General features: G+C 41.4%; 1 protein-coding gene across 2 annotated transcripts in view; it reads left to right on the forward strand.

Annotated features, from left to right (window-relative positions):
* The window catches only part of RFTN1 (raftlin, lipid raft linker 1), a 103101-nt gene that overhangs the window by 76134 nt on the left and 9222 nt on the right, over nt 1-17745 (forward strand). The window contains exons 7-10 of one of the 2 annotated variants that reach the window (XM_040081539.1): nt 2246-2361; nt 12860-12963; nt 14348-14429; nt 14980-15254. In XM_040081539.1, coding sequence (XP_039937473.1) covers nt 2246-2361; nt 12860-12963; nt 14348-14429; nt 14980-15063 — 386 coding nt within the window. In that variant the 3' untranslated portion in view covers nt 15064-15254. Of the gene's footprint in view, nt 1-2245; nt 2362-12859; nt 12964-14347; nt 14430-14979; nt 15255-17745 lie in introns of those variants that run through there. The other variant, XM_040081528.1, reaches the window with a different exon arrangement.

Raw genomic sequence — 17745 nt, forward strand, 5'->3', positions numbered from 1 at the left:
CAATGCACTGGTGCTGTATAAAGCTGCCTTGGCAAGATCCGAATGTCTGTGCCTAGTAGGAGTCTGCTTTCAGTTTTAGGCGCTGTCCTGTCATCCCTGCTTTGGAAAATTAAAGGGCTATTTGTACATTAGCATCCTGAAATAGATTTGGATATGGGTTTGGATGTTGGAATTGATACTTCACAGAAATTGAGTTGGCTCCCTCTTTGTAGTGTCAGGTCTAACAAAGTGCTGGTTTGTAAATCTTGTACCCTTTGGTATGTGGCAAGCTTGCTCTCCCTGTGTTTTCAAACCTGTAACGCAGCTACTTAGTGATATGGCCTGTTATTTCACAACAAAAATGTCTATTCTTCTCACTTGAACAAGAAATATATCTGGATGACAGGAGTTAGTAGTCCAGCTCATCCACCTTGGAGCAATGTGTAATCCTGACTTGCTGTAGTGGTCAGGAGTCTTTGGCTCTCTTTATTTTAAATAGAGTTGCAGGAAATCTGTCTGTGGAAAAGTGTGAGAGTAGACAGAGTATTTTTCTTCTTTCAGTCTCCCAACAGAATCTCAAGGAAAATCCCAAGTAAGTGGTTTCCACCTTTTTTTCCTTCACAAATGAACAACAAAAAAAAGCTGTCTTAGTCTAGAAACAATTATTTGCATCTCCTGACTTGCAAATTAATGACTTGACTGCAACAGCAGCAAAAGAGGAAAAGGGACTGTGCAAATAGAAACAGAGGGGTTGTGCATTGACACCTGCAGCAGCAGTTTTGCTGCAGTGCGTGTGTGTAGACATAAGCCTCCAGATATAGGAGTCTGGTCTGTTGCAGGCAAAGCCTGCAACAAATTTGTTATTTCCAGATAATAAATTGAATTTAGTTCATAAAATGACATTGGAAGATGTTGACTGAGATTGTGTCTGCAAGAGGTAAAAAGCCTCTTAATCCTCCTCACTGCTTCCTTTGTGAAAATTGTTCCTGAGTTTGATATATGTTTTCCCTTGGAGGCAGCGATTCCTTCCTGCTGGCATTTCTTGACCTTGTAACATCCACCAGGAAAGCAGGATGACCCTGATGAAACACCTAAGCAGGCTTATCCAGAAGATTACCCTGTCAGTTCAAGAATCTGTCAGTTTGGCATGTGTGACTGCCTTTCAAAAACATGTATGTTGTTCAAGGAATATAGTGTTGCTAGAAATGTAAGGAAACTATCATGCAAAATGCAACATTTGGGGAGGGGACAAGCAAGGTCTTTTTAATCAGTCATACAGGGTAAATATATTGTTCATATTAGAAAGGCTGAAAAAGACGCTTTTTGACAATGTGAGAAGAATTTTCTCTGTTTGTAAAGAGCACAGTCCTGCTTATTTACAGTTTCCCTAAACATAATTCTATTGTGCCATCAATCAGCTTATTGAAAGAAAGGAAGAAAGATAAGTTTGGGGTATTTGGGGTTTTTTTTTTGTTTTTTTCAAGTTTTCTGTTTCTGTTCTGTCATGGAGCTGACAAAACCTAAGTTCTGGTATATGGGAGTGATTGCTGGTTAATGGAGTGTGTGGCTGAGTTAAAGGAGAAAGTGCTGCTCAAGTAACTTTAAGAGTATGTGTTGTCTGAAAAAAAGGCTGAACATGTAGCGAATGCAAATGAGAACAGAGAGGCACTAAACCAGATGGTCAAAATGCCTTCATAAATTGATTAAATAGTTATGAGTGTATATATTCTTTCACACTGTTCAGATATTCCAGATCATCCTTAGTCTGTGTAGATCACTGTATCTGCAGTAACTGACCCATATATAGGGTTCTGCATTGTGTGAATGAAGGGATATAGTCATAAGTATCAATATCATAAAAATAAATCAGTATGCTTCGTAACCCTTTGAAAATAACACATTGACATAATTCATGGTCTTTAGTGTGTTTATAACTTCAAGCAAGTGAGCAGTACTGCTGAACTGAGGACTGAATCACTTTTGCCTGCTCAGAATGGGGGTGCTGTGGTTTCTGATGACTTCTGATGGTTTCTGATTAAGGGTGGAATAACAGACTGGATACCAAGATTTTCTATTAGGGGGTAGGATTGCTCTTAAAACTGCTAGACATACAAGTCTCATTCATTTAATAGAGATAGACCATCAGAGAATGTCTATGAACTTTTTAGTAACATCCTTGGAAGAATATGTTATTAATAAATTCAGATGCCTCACTACACATGGAGTGTCTTCTATAAAGCTTACAGGCAGCCCTGTGTTTTCACAGATTCTTTACACGGGACAATGGATGGAGTATTTCTCTTTGAAGATGTTGCTGTGGAAGACCGTAAAACCACGCAGGGCTATGATGCAATTGTGGTAGAGCAGTGGACTGTCTTGAAGGTATGTGTACAGTCTTTCATCATTGACTTTTTTTTTTTTATAAATCAAAACACTCCAAGACTTTGAGACAGACTCTTACATACTGATCTGCGCTCCAGCAGTACCAGCCGAAGTCAAGGGATGCAATGTTAACAGTAATGCCAGTTCACCGGACTCTGGGTTTGTATGACACACTTCTGATCTTGACCTCATGCCTTTTTTAGAGGGTAGGAAATGTGAGTGACAGTGAGCAATGAAACTCAGGGCTATCTGTCTCAAAATTACAGATGTCTGCTAGATTAGCTGCACAGAGGATCTCCATTGGTTGTTGGGGCAACATGGTTGCACAAGTCACTGTAGCATCGCAGTTGTAAAGAAGGCAGCCCTTTAGGTGGGCAGGCTTAGCTGCAGCAGGAAAACATGGAGAACAGCCTTGACTCTGTCTGTCCTCCTTCATATGCTGAAAAAACTGCATATTCTGGATAGGGCCCTATAGACAAACCACATATGTCACAAATTGGCCTTCTGCAGATCCCGGTGCCCACATAGATAAGTAGATGCACTGCTTAGGCCAGATTGGTCAGTACTGATCTTCCACAGCAAATTTGACACACACAGTACTTCTGTATTTGAAAAACTAGGCTTAAATTCTTTGTGGCTCGAAGCAGAAAGAACATGGGGGGGAAAAGAAGTAGTTGGATAACTCTTAGAAGTTTTTTCTGTTCTGTCTGATGTCTGCTAGAAATAGATGCTACGTATCTATAAGGGCAATTCCTGATCATTTCACTTGGAATGTATTATAAAGGGTGTAAAATCCTTAGACAGATAATCCCTCCTTTTGGCACACGTATGCCAGAAGAACAGGGTAAGGGCAAATGGGACAGATGCTAGAGTAAATGTGTAAAATTCCAGGAGACTTAAGATTAAGGGTTTTGTTATTAGATGATGATTTTGTAGTGCAGCAAGAAATGGCCAAATAGTAACGGCTACAAACAACTTGCAGAACGGTTTAGCGTGTTAATAGCAGCTTTTCTTGTTGCTGATGTGTGCCTGAAAAATGATTCCTTTCTTGCATTAAATGTTATTCCTGTTATGACAGACTTGACTGTAAATTCTTGTTCATTTTTCGGGTCAATCTGCAGTGTTGCCACTCGGGAACAAGGTTTTGGGGTAATGACAGATGGTTTCATGAGTGCATTAGGTCAGGGCTGATCAAGAAGGCAAATGTTAAGAAGCATTAATGTTAACCATATGTTTTAAACTGTTAGGAAATGAATAGAGGGTGAAGCAGCAAGTATATACTGCTTCATAGTACTGTGTAAGCTGTGTTTGACAGCACCTTATTTCGGAAGGCTGTATTAGCGCAGTAATTGTTCAGAGAAGAGAGTGGGCATGGTCAGAGACACAGACAGCTTCCATATTAGGAAGACTTTACATGTGTGTCCTTTCAGCATGGAAAACAATAGAGCTGCAGAGAATGGAATAGGTAGAGAGCTCCTAAAACATGGGAAAGAGGTAAATAGGGATTATTTGCCATCTCTTCCATTATAAGGTGGTACTAGTCAGGGCCAGGTGCAAAGCAAACAAAAGAGAGATATTTCAGATAATTATTTATGCAGCAGATCTGTGGAACTCCTTTCTGGACAAGGTTGTGGGTTCATGAAGTTTAGAGGAGCTTGTGTTCATACAAGCATTTTAATTCAGATCAGGAGTGCCTTTTTGAAGTGAACCCACTGGTCCATCCTTAATATACCTCACTTCACCTCACAGAATGGTCCCACAGTGCACAAACCGGATTTCTTTCAGTAGAAACGAAACCACATGTGCTAAGTACGCGAAATATTTGGGGCATGCTTGACCTAATACATGTTACTTTTCCTTAACCATCACTTACAGCCGTGTTGGAAATAGCTTTCCGAATTATAAACAAATTCTTAGCCGGAGGCAGTTTGGCTCTCAAACAATCAATCCCAAGGTTCTGCATCTCAGTAGGATATCGTAACAAAGTTAGGCGTAATCTGTGTGGGCATAAGACAGCTTCTGTCAAGCTACATGACAAGGATAATGGGGATCCTGTGTTGGCAGAGTGCTGACCAAAGCACCAGGACACAGCAGAAGAGCATTTTCTAGCAGGGCGCTTTGAAGTGTTAGAGGCCTCATAGGTGGAGTGTCATTTGCTTTCAATTCTAGCAATTCCATGCTGGAGAACACAGCTGGTCAACAAATTAAGGAATGAACCTCCCAGTGCCATCTGGTGTGTCAGGAGATGGCTGTACTGCTACACACCATGTCTTTGTGAGGGCTGATGAGGAGAATCTCCTGTTCCAAACATAAGTTTTGGGATGTGCAATTTCAGAAACTGATAGCAGATATAGAGCTTGTCAGTGTGATCAGATTATTCTCTGCTGTAATTAAAAACTTGGATTCTGGGTGTTCCTTGGCAGTTTTGCTCTTTTGGGATCAAGTGTGACTGTTCTGTGGGCATTACAAAAATGTTCCTCACCAAGCTGAAAGTGGAAGAATATGGGGAAGAAAAAACTTTCTGAAGGAAGAATGTTGAGGTATTAGCGAAGACTTACAGAGGTTTTACCTATTAGAGAAAAAGCAGGGCTGGCCACCTTGGTTTTCTCCTCCTGCCATTTGAATAACTGCCAGGATATATCTTGCCTCATGCTTTCTGAGACAAAATAGGTGTAGGTAGGTAAAGTCATAGAATCAGTGGAAGGACTGGCAGCTGGGGGATCTGTAGGCACTTGCACAGTGCTGTATGCAGAAGACCAAGTGTTAAACGCTGTTGGAATTCACTTTTATTTACCATCAACATGGAATAATGCAGTGGCAGAAGAAGGGACTGAAAAATGGGGAAGGAGACAGGGTTCAGTGATGACAGAAGATCTTCAAAAACCAGTAAAGGCTTCTTTCTGTTATGAGTGTTACGAAGTGTAATTGTTAGAGATAGTTATGGAGCAGTGGAATGAGTCATTATGTAGAAGATGGGGGTTTTTTTTTGGTGTACATTCAGCTCTGATCTACATTAACATTTTCTATTTGTTATTTCCATTTCTACCAAGGCAGTAGAAGAAGCTCTGATGGGCAACATGACATCATAAATGTATATAGTGGATCCTTATTTTAAATTTGTATCAGATTTGGTTATCTGGATGAATTTTGGAGTTATTCAGATGTGGTCTGGACTGAATGTAAATTTATTGTGCTCTATCCTAGGTTAAGAAGAAACACAAAAGAATCCCATCCACGATAAAAAGAAAGCTTTTTTAGAAAGGGAGACATGTAGTATGTATCGATGCCCTTTAGAAAGAAAACCTTTCTAAATGAAAAGGTAAAGGGTTGCTTTTTAACCATTAATACAAAAGAGAGGGGTTGGCACACCTCTTAGCAGGGAAAGTGCTGCCTTTTTAATTGCTAAGGCTAATAGAGAAAACAAGCTGAACAGTGTGATGCACTTAGTATGTGTGTAAAATGTCAGTTTGTAGAGGATGTAAAGCTCGCAGCTGTCACAGTATGTGGTCCCGCCAAGCAGCAGACAGGATGTAATAGCTCTGAGTAATTTTAACTCTTTGTTCCCAAAGTAGAGCTGTGGTATCCTGTACAAAGGACCACAAGACTTGTTATGACAAAATACTGCACTCATCCTTATCACTTTAACTCTAAAAATGTCAGGACATATTATTTCCACTGCAGTCTCTGAGATCTGGCCCTAAAACTTGTTTGATGGCTTTAATTCTGCTTGTGTAGGCAAATGTGGGTAGACAGTTCTGATTAATCAGAGCCTGCATGATTTCCCTCTCCCCAACTCTAAATCTGTCACCCTCCCTTCCCCATTACCCAAGACAAAATAGCTAATATTGTCTTTAAAATAGAGTGCTATAATACTTGTTTAAGGTCACCGCATTGTTCTGCCTCTGAAGCTGTGTTCATTTTGAAAATATTGTCCTTAATTTACATGTATTTTCTCATTGAAAATCTTGAGCTGCTGATTCATCACTTTGTATTTGCTGCTATACCATACCTGTGGTGTACTGACATGAATTAAAATCTCAAATATATTGTGGTGTTGCCATTCCCTGGCAGACATGAGTGGGGGCAGTCTCCACCATAGACATGGTAAACCTTTTAAAGTGCAACATAATAAAAGATTTAAAAATTTATCTCTGCTGAGCCTAGGTTGCAAGTTGCCTTAATGTAAGCCTTGAAACAAATTCTCTGGAAATGAGGATTTGATTTGTCTGTAAATCTGATTTAGGTCATATGTCAGTTAAGCCATGTTCTGCTGTCTCTGGCCACGGGAGAAAGGCATGATCAGGTCAGCCGAGGAGCTGATGGCGATGGGCATGTAGAGCCCAGGGGAGTCATGTGTGTGACCCTCTTTACCACTCAGAGGATAAATACGCTGCCTGAGCAGAATATTTCAGCAATGTCTGTTGCTGAATTCTTGTTGCTTTTTAAGAAGAGCTGAACAAAAATCTTCAGGAGTCTCTTATCTTCCAAAAGTTTTTATAATTCTTGCTTCATTCCTTTATATAAGATATGAAAGCAGCATATATACACATATATTTGGCTGTTGAACTCAGTAGACATAGGTTTAACATCGATTAAAATCCATAGGGTAATCTTTTCATTGGTTTTGATGATTAATGTAGTAACAAAATCCAGCAATGTGAACTTGGAACGTCCCTGATAATTTCTTGTGGCTGTGGTAGCATTGAACATCTAACAAGGTGAAAGCTTCTTCCATGGGCACTTGGAAGTAAAGAGACAGAAAAGCACAATATGGATTAAAAAATCCTTCCTAGCTGTCACAGTTTTCTAAGATTTAGTTCTCTGCTCATCCACAAAATTGTCAAAGGAAAAGTGAACATCCCAGATCTAAACTTCTCACTTGAGAACAAGCTGAGGAAAAGTATTTCAGTCTTCCTTTATGCTTCCTATAAAACCACGCAGGGCACACGTTTCTTTTGCTCAGCAGCTGACTCCAGCTGGGCAGTGGTGCCCTGGGTGGTGCCTCTGTGTGAGGATGTTGAGGGCCACGGGAGCGGGTGCTGGCGCCGCACACAGAGCCGCCTGCGGCCGAGGGGCAGCGCAGTGCTCGCCTTCCTGCGCTGTGAGGCACTGGCAGTGGAGGGTGTCGGCTGCAGCTGCAGTGCTTGCATGGAAATAGATCATTACTTGCATAACTGGGGAGTGGTGCACAAAGGCTTTTGGTAAAAGCCACATGTTGTTTGGGAATAAATTATAACCAAAGGGATTTGTGTCGGGGAAGCTGCCTGGGGATGATTAAGCTGAGTATGTAGGGCACGCTGGGGTGTGTAAGTTCTCAGGTAGTGGTTTTTTCTGTTGCTTTTCTTCCCCCCAGAGAGCTGATGAACGAACAGTACAATCAATGCTCACCTTCAGGCACACTTTAAGTGTTGCAGTAATTGTGAAATTCTTGAGTTATTTACGAAGGTGTAATGATGGATTGCTAGTTCATATTTGGTTCTTGTGTTTCATGGACAGTTAAGTGGAGCTGTCCCATCATATGTACGTTGTCTGTGCAGTGATGAATTCAACACATTTCATAGGATGTTTCTGTGTTTTCTGTGTGGAGAACTCTCTGTGTCAACACATTCAGACTGTCCAGCTTTGGTGCTGACCCTGTGCTTCTGTAAGTGCAGAATTGTGTTGCTGTGCATGTACTTCTCTGTTAGGTTCATGCAGTATCAGGATCTTTCTACACGCTAGGAAACAGGATTTGCATCCACAGAAATCACTGAGAGAAGCAGGCATTGTGGGCATTGTTTTTTGGTTGTTGTTTTAATTTTACCCAAGATGTGGAGCCAGCTCTGAATGCTGCTCAGCAGCACGTGAGTGTACTGAAATTTTGACTGGATACATCTGAATTACACAAACTCTCTTAACAAGATGCTGCCTCATATAGTGGTACAGCCTTATTAAATTCTCCAAAATATTTCACATTGCAGGAATTCACATCTATATTAGTAATTGTAAATAACTCTAAATTACATATGCCCAGAAGATTGAGGGAAAATCCTGCCTGTGGATTTATTTATTACTTTTTTTTTTTTCCCTATTACCTTTCCAGTGAGGTCCCCATTTGGCAACTGCTCCTTGTTGGTCAGTGACCCATCTGCTTCCCAAAGCAACTGGTGTTTTCCAAGGATGCAGGAACCATCCCACAGCCCCTTGCTCCACAGCTAATGGATGTGTAGCAAGTATCTGGCAGCAAGGTGCAGTGGTGTGTTACACTTGGAAATTCAGGAGCAGCTCAATACTAGAAGAACAAAGTCCAACATTTTATTGCTGAAGCATTTGTGAAACTTCTCTTTCGCTTCCAATAAATGTTTTTAATGGTTCAATACTGTTACACTGTCAGCAGAAATTACCTCTTGGAAGAAGTCTGAAAAGGAAAAAGGCAAATAATTGACAAATTATGAGCTTGAATTTAAGCCTCCTGTCAGCTGTGTTACTGTGAACGTTTTTTGCAGCACGCTTTTACTGGGTCATTCTTGCATAGTCCAGAAATGCAGAATAATGCAGAAATTTCTCTCACTGCATTTTCTTTCTTTTCCACTATGGTGCAAGTCTTGCCTTTGCCACTTCCATTTCCTCCCTTCAGTGCCCAGGGACAGCAAAGCTTTGGCAGAGCTGGAGACTGGTAGCCAGCCTTGGCTGGAGGTGTGTGATGCCGCCCTCATGGGCTCTCCCCTCTATTTTGTGTACGGAGCTGGGTTTGAATGCAGTGCCCATTTTCTGCAACAAACAGTAGGTTTCACTTTCAAAGCAACTTGGTTTGTTTTTTACTTCCCATCCTCTTTGCCATCTGTCAGTAGATTTTGGTACGCAGTCTGTTAGGATTTGCCGATAAAGATTTTATTAAGATTTATTTAATGGGATTTTCAATCTACCACTCTCTAATCCATGTTGGAAAAAATATTAAATAGTGACAATCCATAGCAGCCTTGTAACTAAATCGCATTCACTTAGCCCAGGAAAGAATGATTTCTGAAAAACTTCTGTCTCACAAGAGCTTAGTAGTTGTCTTGTTTATTTTCTTGCTGTGGTTAAAATTGCTGCAGTAGGGGCGGGAAAGAAAAGAAAAATTGTTAATGCAGTTGTTTGTGTGTCTTGCCCTAGATATTATTATTATAATTTTTTTTATCTTTTTTTTTTTTTTTTCCCCTAATGAGCAGAAGCAACTGTGAAAGGAAAAAATGCTGGAAACAAACAATACAACTACAAATAAAAAAAATTCTTTTCATGTGATACAAGTCAAGGAAATCCTACCTCAGTGTGCTCTGGCTTCTTGACACTCAAGGTGTGATCAGAGATTACTTATCATCCACAGGAGAGTGGGAAGCAAGTTAATTAAAATTTTCCACCCTTCCAGTGAATGAAATGTCTTCCAGTTTGAGATGCATTGTTTGAACACTTCTTTTTCAGGAGTGCTCTGGCACTTTTTTTTCTACTTTTACTGGTGTTCAAATCCAGTATTTGTTAGTTAGAAAGTGCATTGCACTTTTATTTGAGGGAATGGTGTGTTTGAAATTTCATTTCTACTGTCTCTAATAACAGTAGATAAAATAATGGCTGTATTAACTATAAAACGAATACAAGATGGCTTTTTTCCTCTGCACCCATCCCCCAGTGTATTGTTTGTTTAGAAGCATTTTTGCTTTAGAAAGCATTTAATATGACACCAATTAAAGGTCTGTATAACTGTGACTCCTGCTGGCAAACAAATACCAGTCGTGGGTTACAATTACAGCCGATGATTCAGGAGGGGGAGGGAGAAATTATTTTTTGTGGTCTTAAAAAAGGCTTCAATTATCTGTATTTGTAAGCTGGCAGTTTGAAGCCCATGTGGATTAACCTGTTTATTTTGGAGTGACTCCTTCTTCTTGTCTGTCATCTTCAAACTCAGCCAATTATTGGGAATAGTCTATTCCCCAAGGACCTGGAGATGAGGTGCAGTGTCTGACTGCAGCGAAGCATCGTGGAGTTGGAGGGAGCTTGTTTAAGGGCCTGAGGAGCTCAGAGGGGGGAACAGCTCTGCATCATGTACACACTTCTGCCTCCACACAGCCCAGACAGGCACACTGGGGTGTTGGGTACGGGCACATGGGAAAACAGGTCACCTTTTTGTAACAACTGTGTAGAATTCTTTAAATAGGTTGATTGTTTTTGATTTTGTTACACTGCTAGACCTAAGAACCCCCATTTTTTAGGCCTAATTTACTTAAATTTATTTTCTGGTAACTTTTGAATGTGCTTACCTTCTTGTTTCCTTTCTGCACCACTGGGTTGTGAAATACACCATCATCTGCTGCAGATGATGCTTGATCCTGACAAGTCAGACAGGTCCAAAGCCAGCCCTGTCTTCGCTGCTCAGAGCCTCCAGGGACAGGGGGCTGTGGCAGGAGTGATGGCATGTCCCTGAAACAATCCGGCTTCTACAGCAGCCAAATGAGCTCTGTGTGGTATTGATGTCCTTCCTCATTGCCATAATCTCCCTCTGATTTCTGACATTTGTTGCACATCCTGATGCAAGAAGAAGGTTCTCCCTGCTAATCACCTACCTTAGGCAATGAATTCAAAATAGAAATCCTCTTTACAACACAAGATGCTCCTCAGGGCACAGACAAGCTCTGCTGTACCAGTCTTTCCTGATCTCCTTCCCTCCTCTAAGTGAGTGAACTCCTGGTTTTTACTCTGCAAGCACTGTTTGATGGAGGGAATATTTTAGACAGGTCCTTTTATGTGGCACCTCGTGAAGAGCTTGTGATGGTGGATGCTCTGACCTTAATCATCACATTACATATTTTCATCTTTTATTTTTTGCAGGCATTGTTGACCAATCTCATAAATCTCAGTGTGTGATTAATATGTCTTTTTGAGACATTACATCTTAAAGGCTTTTTCCATTGCCCTTGGACAGTCTATTTTAAAAACTGGAAAGAGAGCACAAATACCTGTGTTCCAGAGGGAAATGGGAGTCAAAGGAGACTCTGACTCTACCATGATCACAGCTGCAGGATGAGTCCTGATTGCTTCAGTGGACAGGAGTTAAGGGCCATGTGGTATTGGCTCCCTCTCGCAGGGTGTCTCATTCCTCTCCGAGTTACAAATTCCCGTTTGTCAGGGTGATGTTTTAAAGTAGCACTACCTCTCTAAGCCCCCACAAACCTCTGTGCAGAAGTAACATTAGTAGTGTTCTCTTGCAGGCACTTTCTGGGATAGAGATTCTAAACATTTTCCTTTTAAGCAGGACTGATACAGCTTCTTCAGCTATTTGCACTTGTAGTCATGATCAGGTTTTTAATAGGTGTAGGCAGGCAGCCATTCAGTTATGAAGATATAAGTGACCTAAATTACATTCGTTAGAAGAAAGGAACAGCTGAGATTGGAATTCACTAAAATACCTTGAAATAACTACAGCAGGATTTGGATTAGTTCTGATCAAATGACTATTTCATTACTGTGGAATAAATGGATTTTCTGGAGCTGCAAAACTATTGTGCCTTCCCCAGTGTTGCGAATTGGCAGTTAAAAATCCTTATGTGCACGTGAAACCAGTGTAAGTGCTTGAGCTTTTTGGCAAATGTAATTGTTATTCCAATCAAATTTAGTTATATTTGTAGAGACTAGTAGTTAGCATTTGTCTACTTTGTGTTTATTAAAATTAAAAGCTAGTAAATATGCTGTGGCATCTATTCATTAAATTACTGGCAGTCTTGTAATTAGACACCTCACTGGAATAATCTTAGTTGAAACCACCAGTGGTTCTTTCTGTGTGGATTGCAGGGTCTGCCATTTAGTTGAAAGGGAATGAGCAAGGCTCTGCTGGGTACTTGTGCAGCAGGAGCCAGACTCCTGCACTGAAAGGCAAAGCTTTTTGTCTCGCCCACAGATTTCCTGATTCAAAATAAGAAGGCAGCGATGCGTATTTGTGGGCGATAAAAGGAACAGACTCGTACTTACATTTTTTGTTGCTGTTGTTGGCTATTTTCCTTTTGATCCTTTTGATCATGGTAGAGTAGCACGACTGATTTCAGTGCAGATATTCCAGATTTGCTGAAGCTTAGACAAGCGCAGAATCCGAGCAAAGCAACGCTGTCATTTTTTAACTACTTGAACGTAATTTTTCTTGGGAAGAGATAATTGATAACGTACAACGAATTTATCCTGTTCAGATCTGGAACAATCTAAAGCTAGAAGGGTGAGTCAGGCAGTGCAAGAACAAGATCACAGATGTTTACCATTTTAAACAAACTCCTTTAACAGTTTGGCATGTATGGGCGGTCGGTCATTTGTCTCATGTTTTTGAACGTTTTCTTTCCTGCCTAGCTGAACATAAAACATGACCCACTTCAGTGTGCAAAACCCCTTTCTCCCTCTGAGAAAACCCACACGTGTATTTTTTTCTTGGGGGTTTTTTTTGGTGTCGAGCTGAATGTCACACTCCAAGTGATGATGCCAACTGTTGCTTTTCCTTCCCCAGGGAGTTGAAGTGCAGACAGATTACGTTCCGCTGCTGAATTCCCTTGCCATGTACGGCTGGCAGCTGACATGCGTGCTTCCCACTCCCATTGTGAAGACAAACAGGTAGGGAGGGGTGGGTGCTGCCTTTTGGCCAGGGAAGTTGCTGTACAAGCACTGCAGTCTGCAGAAGCAATTCCCTGTGCAGCCAGTGTGGACTTCCTTGCAAGGCCTGCTGCAGCTGTTCTCAGGGTTTTTGGAGCATCACAAACCACATGTGGCAGGAAGCACATCTGGTGGGCAGAAAGACTGCAAGATGGCAATGTGGTTTCTGCATGAATTTTCTGGGTGTTGTTTCTGCCTCTCTGTATGCTCCATGACTGTAAAATTCCTGCTCTAGATCTTCTAGTAACAACCTTTACAGCAAAGACAAAATGTGTGATAATATTTGAAGTGAGATGTTATCTAGCTGAAAAAATGTAATTTTATTCTTAACAGTATGTCTGTCTAATGCTGTTGATACAGTCTAGCTGAGCAGAACCCTGTGACATTAGTGTGTCACTACTCTAGTATACTGCCTTGTGTGCAGATATAATAATTCTATTTGCTATTATTTCTGTTCTGAGTTTTTACATATAAATGCAAATCACTTAAAAATAATCTTCATAACTGGGCAAAAATAATCATACCACTGGTTAATCATGAAGATGGTGTTTTCTGAATTTTCACTGGTCAGGGATATATTTATATGTATATATACACCAATATAATCAGTCACGATTTTTTATTTTAAAAGTGTAAAAATATGCCCAGCTCTTTATGAGATTTGGATGAAGACTACTCCTACACATAAAAACCTAAAAAGTAAAAGGCCATCTGTGTTGAGGGAAAAACTGTACTTAAGTTTTACATAAATGTTTAAATATAAGAACGAATAGAAAATCACAGTTAGGATTTGTAATCCCTGACTCTTAAAGATACATATATAGAGAGATAGATAGTTAGATAGATATAATTTTCTTTCTCTTCCAGCTTTCTATATCCCCCTAATACCTTGAGTAACAGAGGTCAGTGCAGAAGGGCACCCAACTGGTGGTTGTTCCTCCTGCCATGCTCTAGACCTACAGGGAACACCTGCCCCCATTCCAGATCCGTGCCCCAGGAGGGAGGGAAGGAACACTCCAGTGTTGCTGAGACACAGGCACTGGGGCTCTTGGGTTTCTTCCCTTCTGTTCCAAACAATTTATTCTGTGTTTACACACTAATGCTAAAACATTCAGCAAAACTGTGTTACAGGCTGACAGGCTCTATCAGTCTGAACATTCCCCTCTCCCTGCCCCCCAAAATACCAGGCTGCTCAGAGACACCAGGGACAGGCAATGTGAGGATCATTCTTCATTTTGTTCTTCTTTGACCTGCAGAAATAAATGACTGAGATGGATTTTTGCTTTGGATGATGCTGGATGTGAATTTAATTCATTCTCAGGAGTGTGCATTTGTTTCTTTTCAGGGAGGGGAATTTATCTACAAAGCAAATTGTATTTCTTCAGAGACCTTCTTTGCCCCAGAAAGCAAAGAAGAAAGAATCTAAGGTAAATAACCTTGAGTTTCTGGTTTCTTTGGATTTTGCTGGTGGTATTTTTATATTGAAATTGATTTCCCATAGAAGTGAAATGGCCTATTCAATGTTTCTGCGATACACTAGCGAGACACAAGGAATGGGACTGTTCAAATGAAAGAAACAAAAGATGCTCAAATGATGTCAAAGCTCCTAGATTTCATTCTCTGTTGAACTCACAGCAGCATAAGAAATGCAGGTTTTTCTTCATGTAAACCAGCCATAAGCCTCCATTTAGACCTAAAATTCTCTCATGTTCAGTACCTGTAAGGTGGAACTAATTCTATTTTCTCTCACCCACTTCCTGTATTTTCTGTTTAAATTGCTCTCTCATGCTGTTTTTCATTTTTTCTCTCTCTCTCTGTTTTGGTAGAACCTGGCACAATTGCTGGTGTTTCTGTTGTGTGTTCTGTTGTAATTTAACCAAGAAAAGCCTCTAGAATCTAGCTAAATTATCCAAAGGCTGACAGCTAATGATGTATGGATGTTGATGCATGTATGTATTCCCACTTCCATTTTTAAAGACACAGCTGTGGGATCCCCTGCCCAAACCTGTCATACCATACAGCTGGAGAGAGAAGTACAGGAACTGGAAACTGAGAAAATGATGGCCTTCCTACAGTGGTGAAATTTGCCTTGCTCTTGCAGTATGCAAGGGATCAGGAAAGCCAGATGAAGTATGGAAAAGATCTCTGGAGCCATGTGACAGTGAGGTTGCTGACTAATGCAGCCTCATTTTTGTTCTGGTTCTGTGGGCTTTGGTGAGTGCTGCCAGCCCAATGTTACCTGAAGGAGTGGACGCTCGAGGCCATGCAGAGTTGAGCTGCGGCAGGAGATCAGAAACACAGAGCTGAGCACCAGAAGTATTTTATCTAAGAGTTTAGATAATTGCAGATAGTTTTCATCTGTGAAGCCCTCACTGTTTTGGAGCCTGGTTTTGTGAAAGTTGTCTTTTTGATATGGTGCAGACCAGGGAAGTGTTTGAACTGACTGAAGCAGGAGAGAACTGCTGGGAGTGTGACTGATTTAGGATTTACCCTCTCTCATTAGCAAAGCTGGAGCCCAGAATATTGTGTGAACTTGTTACAAAGCCCATTTCCCTCGTTTTCTCTCTTTGTTTTCAGGTGATTAAAGGGATCTTGGGGTGACTGTTAGAGCCTGTATTTGGTCATTTTTTTCCTACCACTGTGTGTGGTTTTAGTGGAAGGGATGGGAACCCATATGTGGTTGTTCATCCTCAAATAGAGAAAGAAGTATGATGCTGATTTCTTGTATTATAATAACACATACATACCATCCAGATGACTTAAAACTTTGTTTAAGTTTTGTTTCATTCCGGGTTGTAAAAACTTAATCTAACAATGTCTGGTTGACAAAACAAAGGACTCACTCGTTGGCAGTGTTAAATATACAGGCATTTTTGAGGGCAAGAATCACTACAGCACATTTTCATACCAAAGGTCAAGGAAGGATGACACACCTTGATTATAATTCTGTAAAGGGATGTAAGACTGGTTCAACATCTCTAAGTGGTTGTTGTGTCACCTCAAAGATGCCAACCCAAGCATTTGATTAAAAATTGCTGAATATTCTGCACATACAACTGTGCTGGCTTGAAGGCAAAACCAGCGAGAGACTCCAAGTCAGAAAAAACAATTTAATAGGAGAGGAAAAAAAAAAAGTAAAATAAAAACACATGCAATGGTACAAAAGATCACTGACAGAGTCAGAATACAACCTGAAACCGTGGTGGTGGCAGTCCAGATGAAGTGGTCTTGTTGAAGCAGTGTTCTTGCAGAAAGGTCTGGTAGCTCTTGTCCTCTGGGAGTCCAGTGGGTAAGGCTGCCTGTGCTGTCCCAAGGCCCCGATTATATCCAGGTGGGAATGCTTGGCTCCTCCCCCTGGGCGGAGCATCTCACAATGGACTGATATCATTTTATCAGTTTTGCAATGGGTCCTTGATTGCCTATTAAACAGAGATAGCTCCTGGGGAGAGTTATCTATGAGTCATGCAGGACGGTATTGATGGGCCATTAACAGAAGATAGTCTGGAGGGAGGGGGCACAGGAAACAGTGGTGCACAACAACATTTCATGTAGATGGTGATAGAATACATACTTTGGGCACATTTTACATTGTAACCTAGGACATAATCCACCCCTTATTCTATGACCATCTACATTATACCTAAATTAATACATTCTTACAGCTAGATAGATAAATATACACATATACAGAATGAAACCCTACACTCAGTTCTCACTTAAAATTAGGTCTCCCTGTGGTACACAACGGGTTTCCCCATCTTTCTGCATTACCCACCAAGTGGAACCAGGTCCTTGAGCAAAAACAATCCCACGGATGGGTCTGCCTTTGCTTGATGTGGGATTAATCCAAACAGTTTTTCCTAAAATGCCTTTCATGTGTACCACAGGGACTTTATCTCCATCCACTGTGTGCAAGGGTTCAGACTGGGCAGGACCAGCTCGATTGATTGACCCTCGAGTGTTGACCATCCAGGTGGCCTTTGCTAAGTTCAGTTCCCAATTTTTGAAAGTCCCCCCACCGAGCGCCTTCAGGGTAGTCTTAAGTAACCCATTGCACCGTTCAACTTTCCCGGCAGCTGGTGCATGATAAGGGATGTGATATATCCATTCAATGCCATGTTCTCTAGCCCAGGTGTTTATAAGGCTGTTCTTGAAATGGGTCCCATTGTCTGACTCGATTCTCTCAGGAGTGCCATGTCTCCACAAGACCTGCTTTTCAAGGCCTAAGATAGTATTCCGAGCAGTAGCATGAGGTACAGGGTAGGTCTCTAACCATCCAGTGGTGGCTTCCACCATAGTTAGCACATAGCGCTTGCCTTGGCGGGTTTGGGGAAGGGTGATGTAGTCAATCTGCCAGGCCTCCCCATACCTGTACTTCAACCATCGTCCACCGTACCACAGAGGCTTTACCCGCTTGGCCTGTTTGATTGCAGCGCAGGTCTCACAGTTGTGGATGACCTGTGAGATGTTGTCCATAGTAAGGTCCACCCCTCGGTCACGGGCCCATCGGTATGTTGCATCTCTCCCCTGATGACCAGACGCATCATGGGCCCAACGGGCTAAGAATACTTCTCCCTTGTGTTGCCAGTCTAGATCCACCTGTGATACTTTCACCTTGGCGGCTTTGTCCACCTGCTCGTTGTTGTGATGCTCTTCATTAGCCTGACTCTTGGACACATGTGCGTCCACGTGTCGAACCTTAACGGTCAGCTTCTCTACTCGGGCGGCGATGTCTTGCCAAAT

The sequence above is a fragment of the Hirundo rustica genome, chromosome 1, assembly GCF_015227805.2.
Source record: "Hirundo rustica isolate bHirRus1 chromosome 1, bHirRus1.pri.v3, whole genome shotgun sequence".
In the NCBI taxonomy this organism is placed as follows: domain Eukaryota; kingdom Metazoa; phylum Chordata; class Aves; order Passeriformes; family Hirundinidae; genus Hirundo; species Hirundo rustica.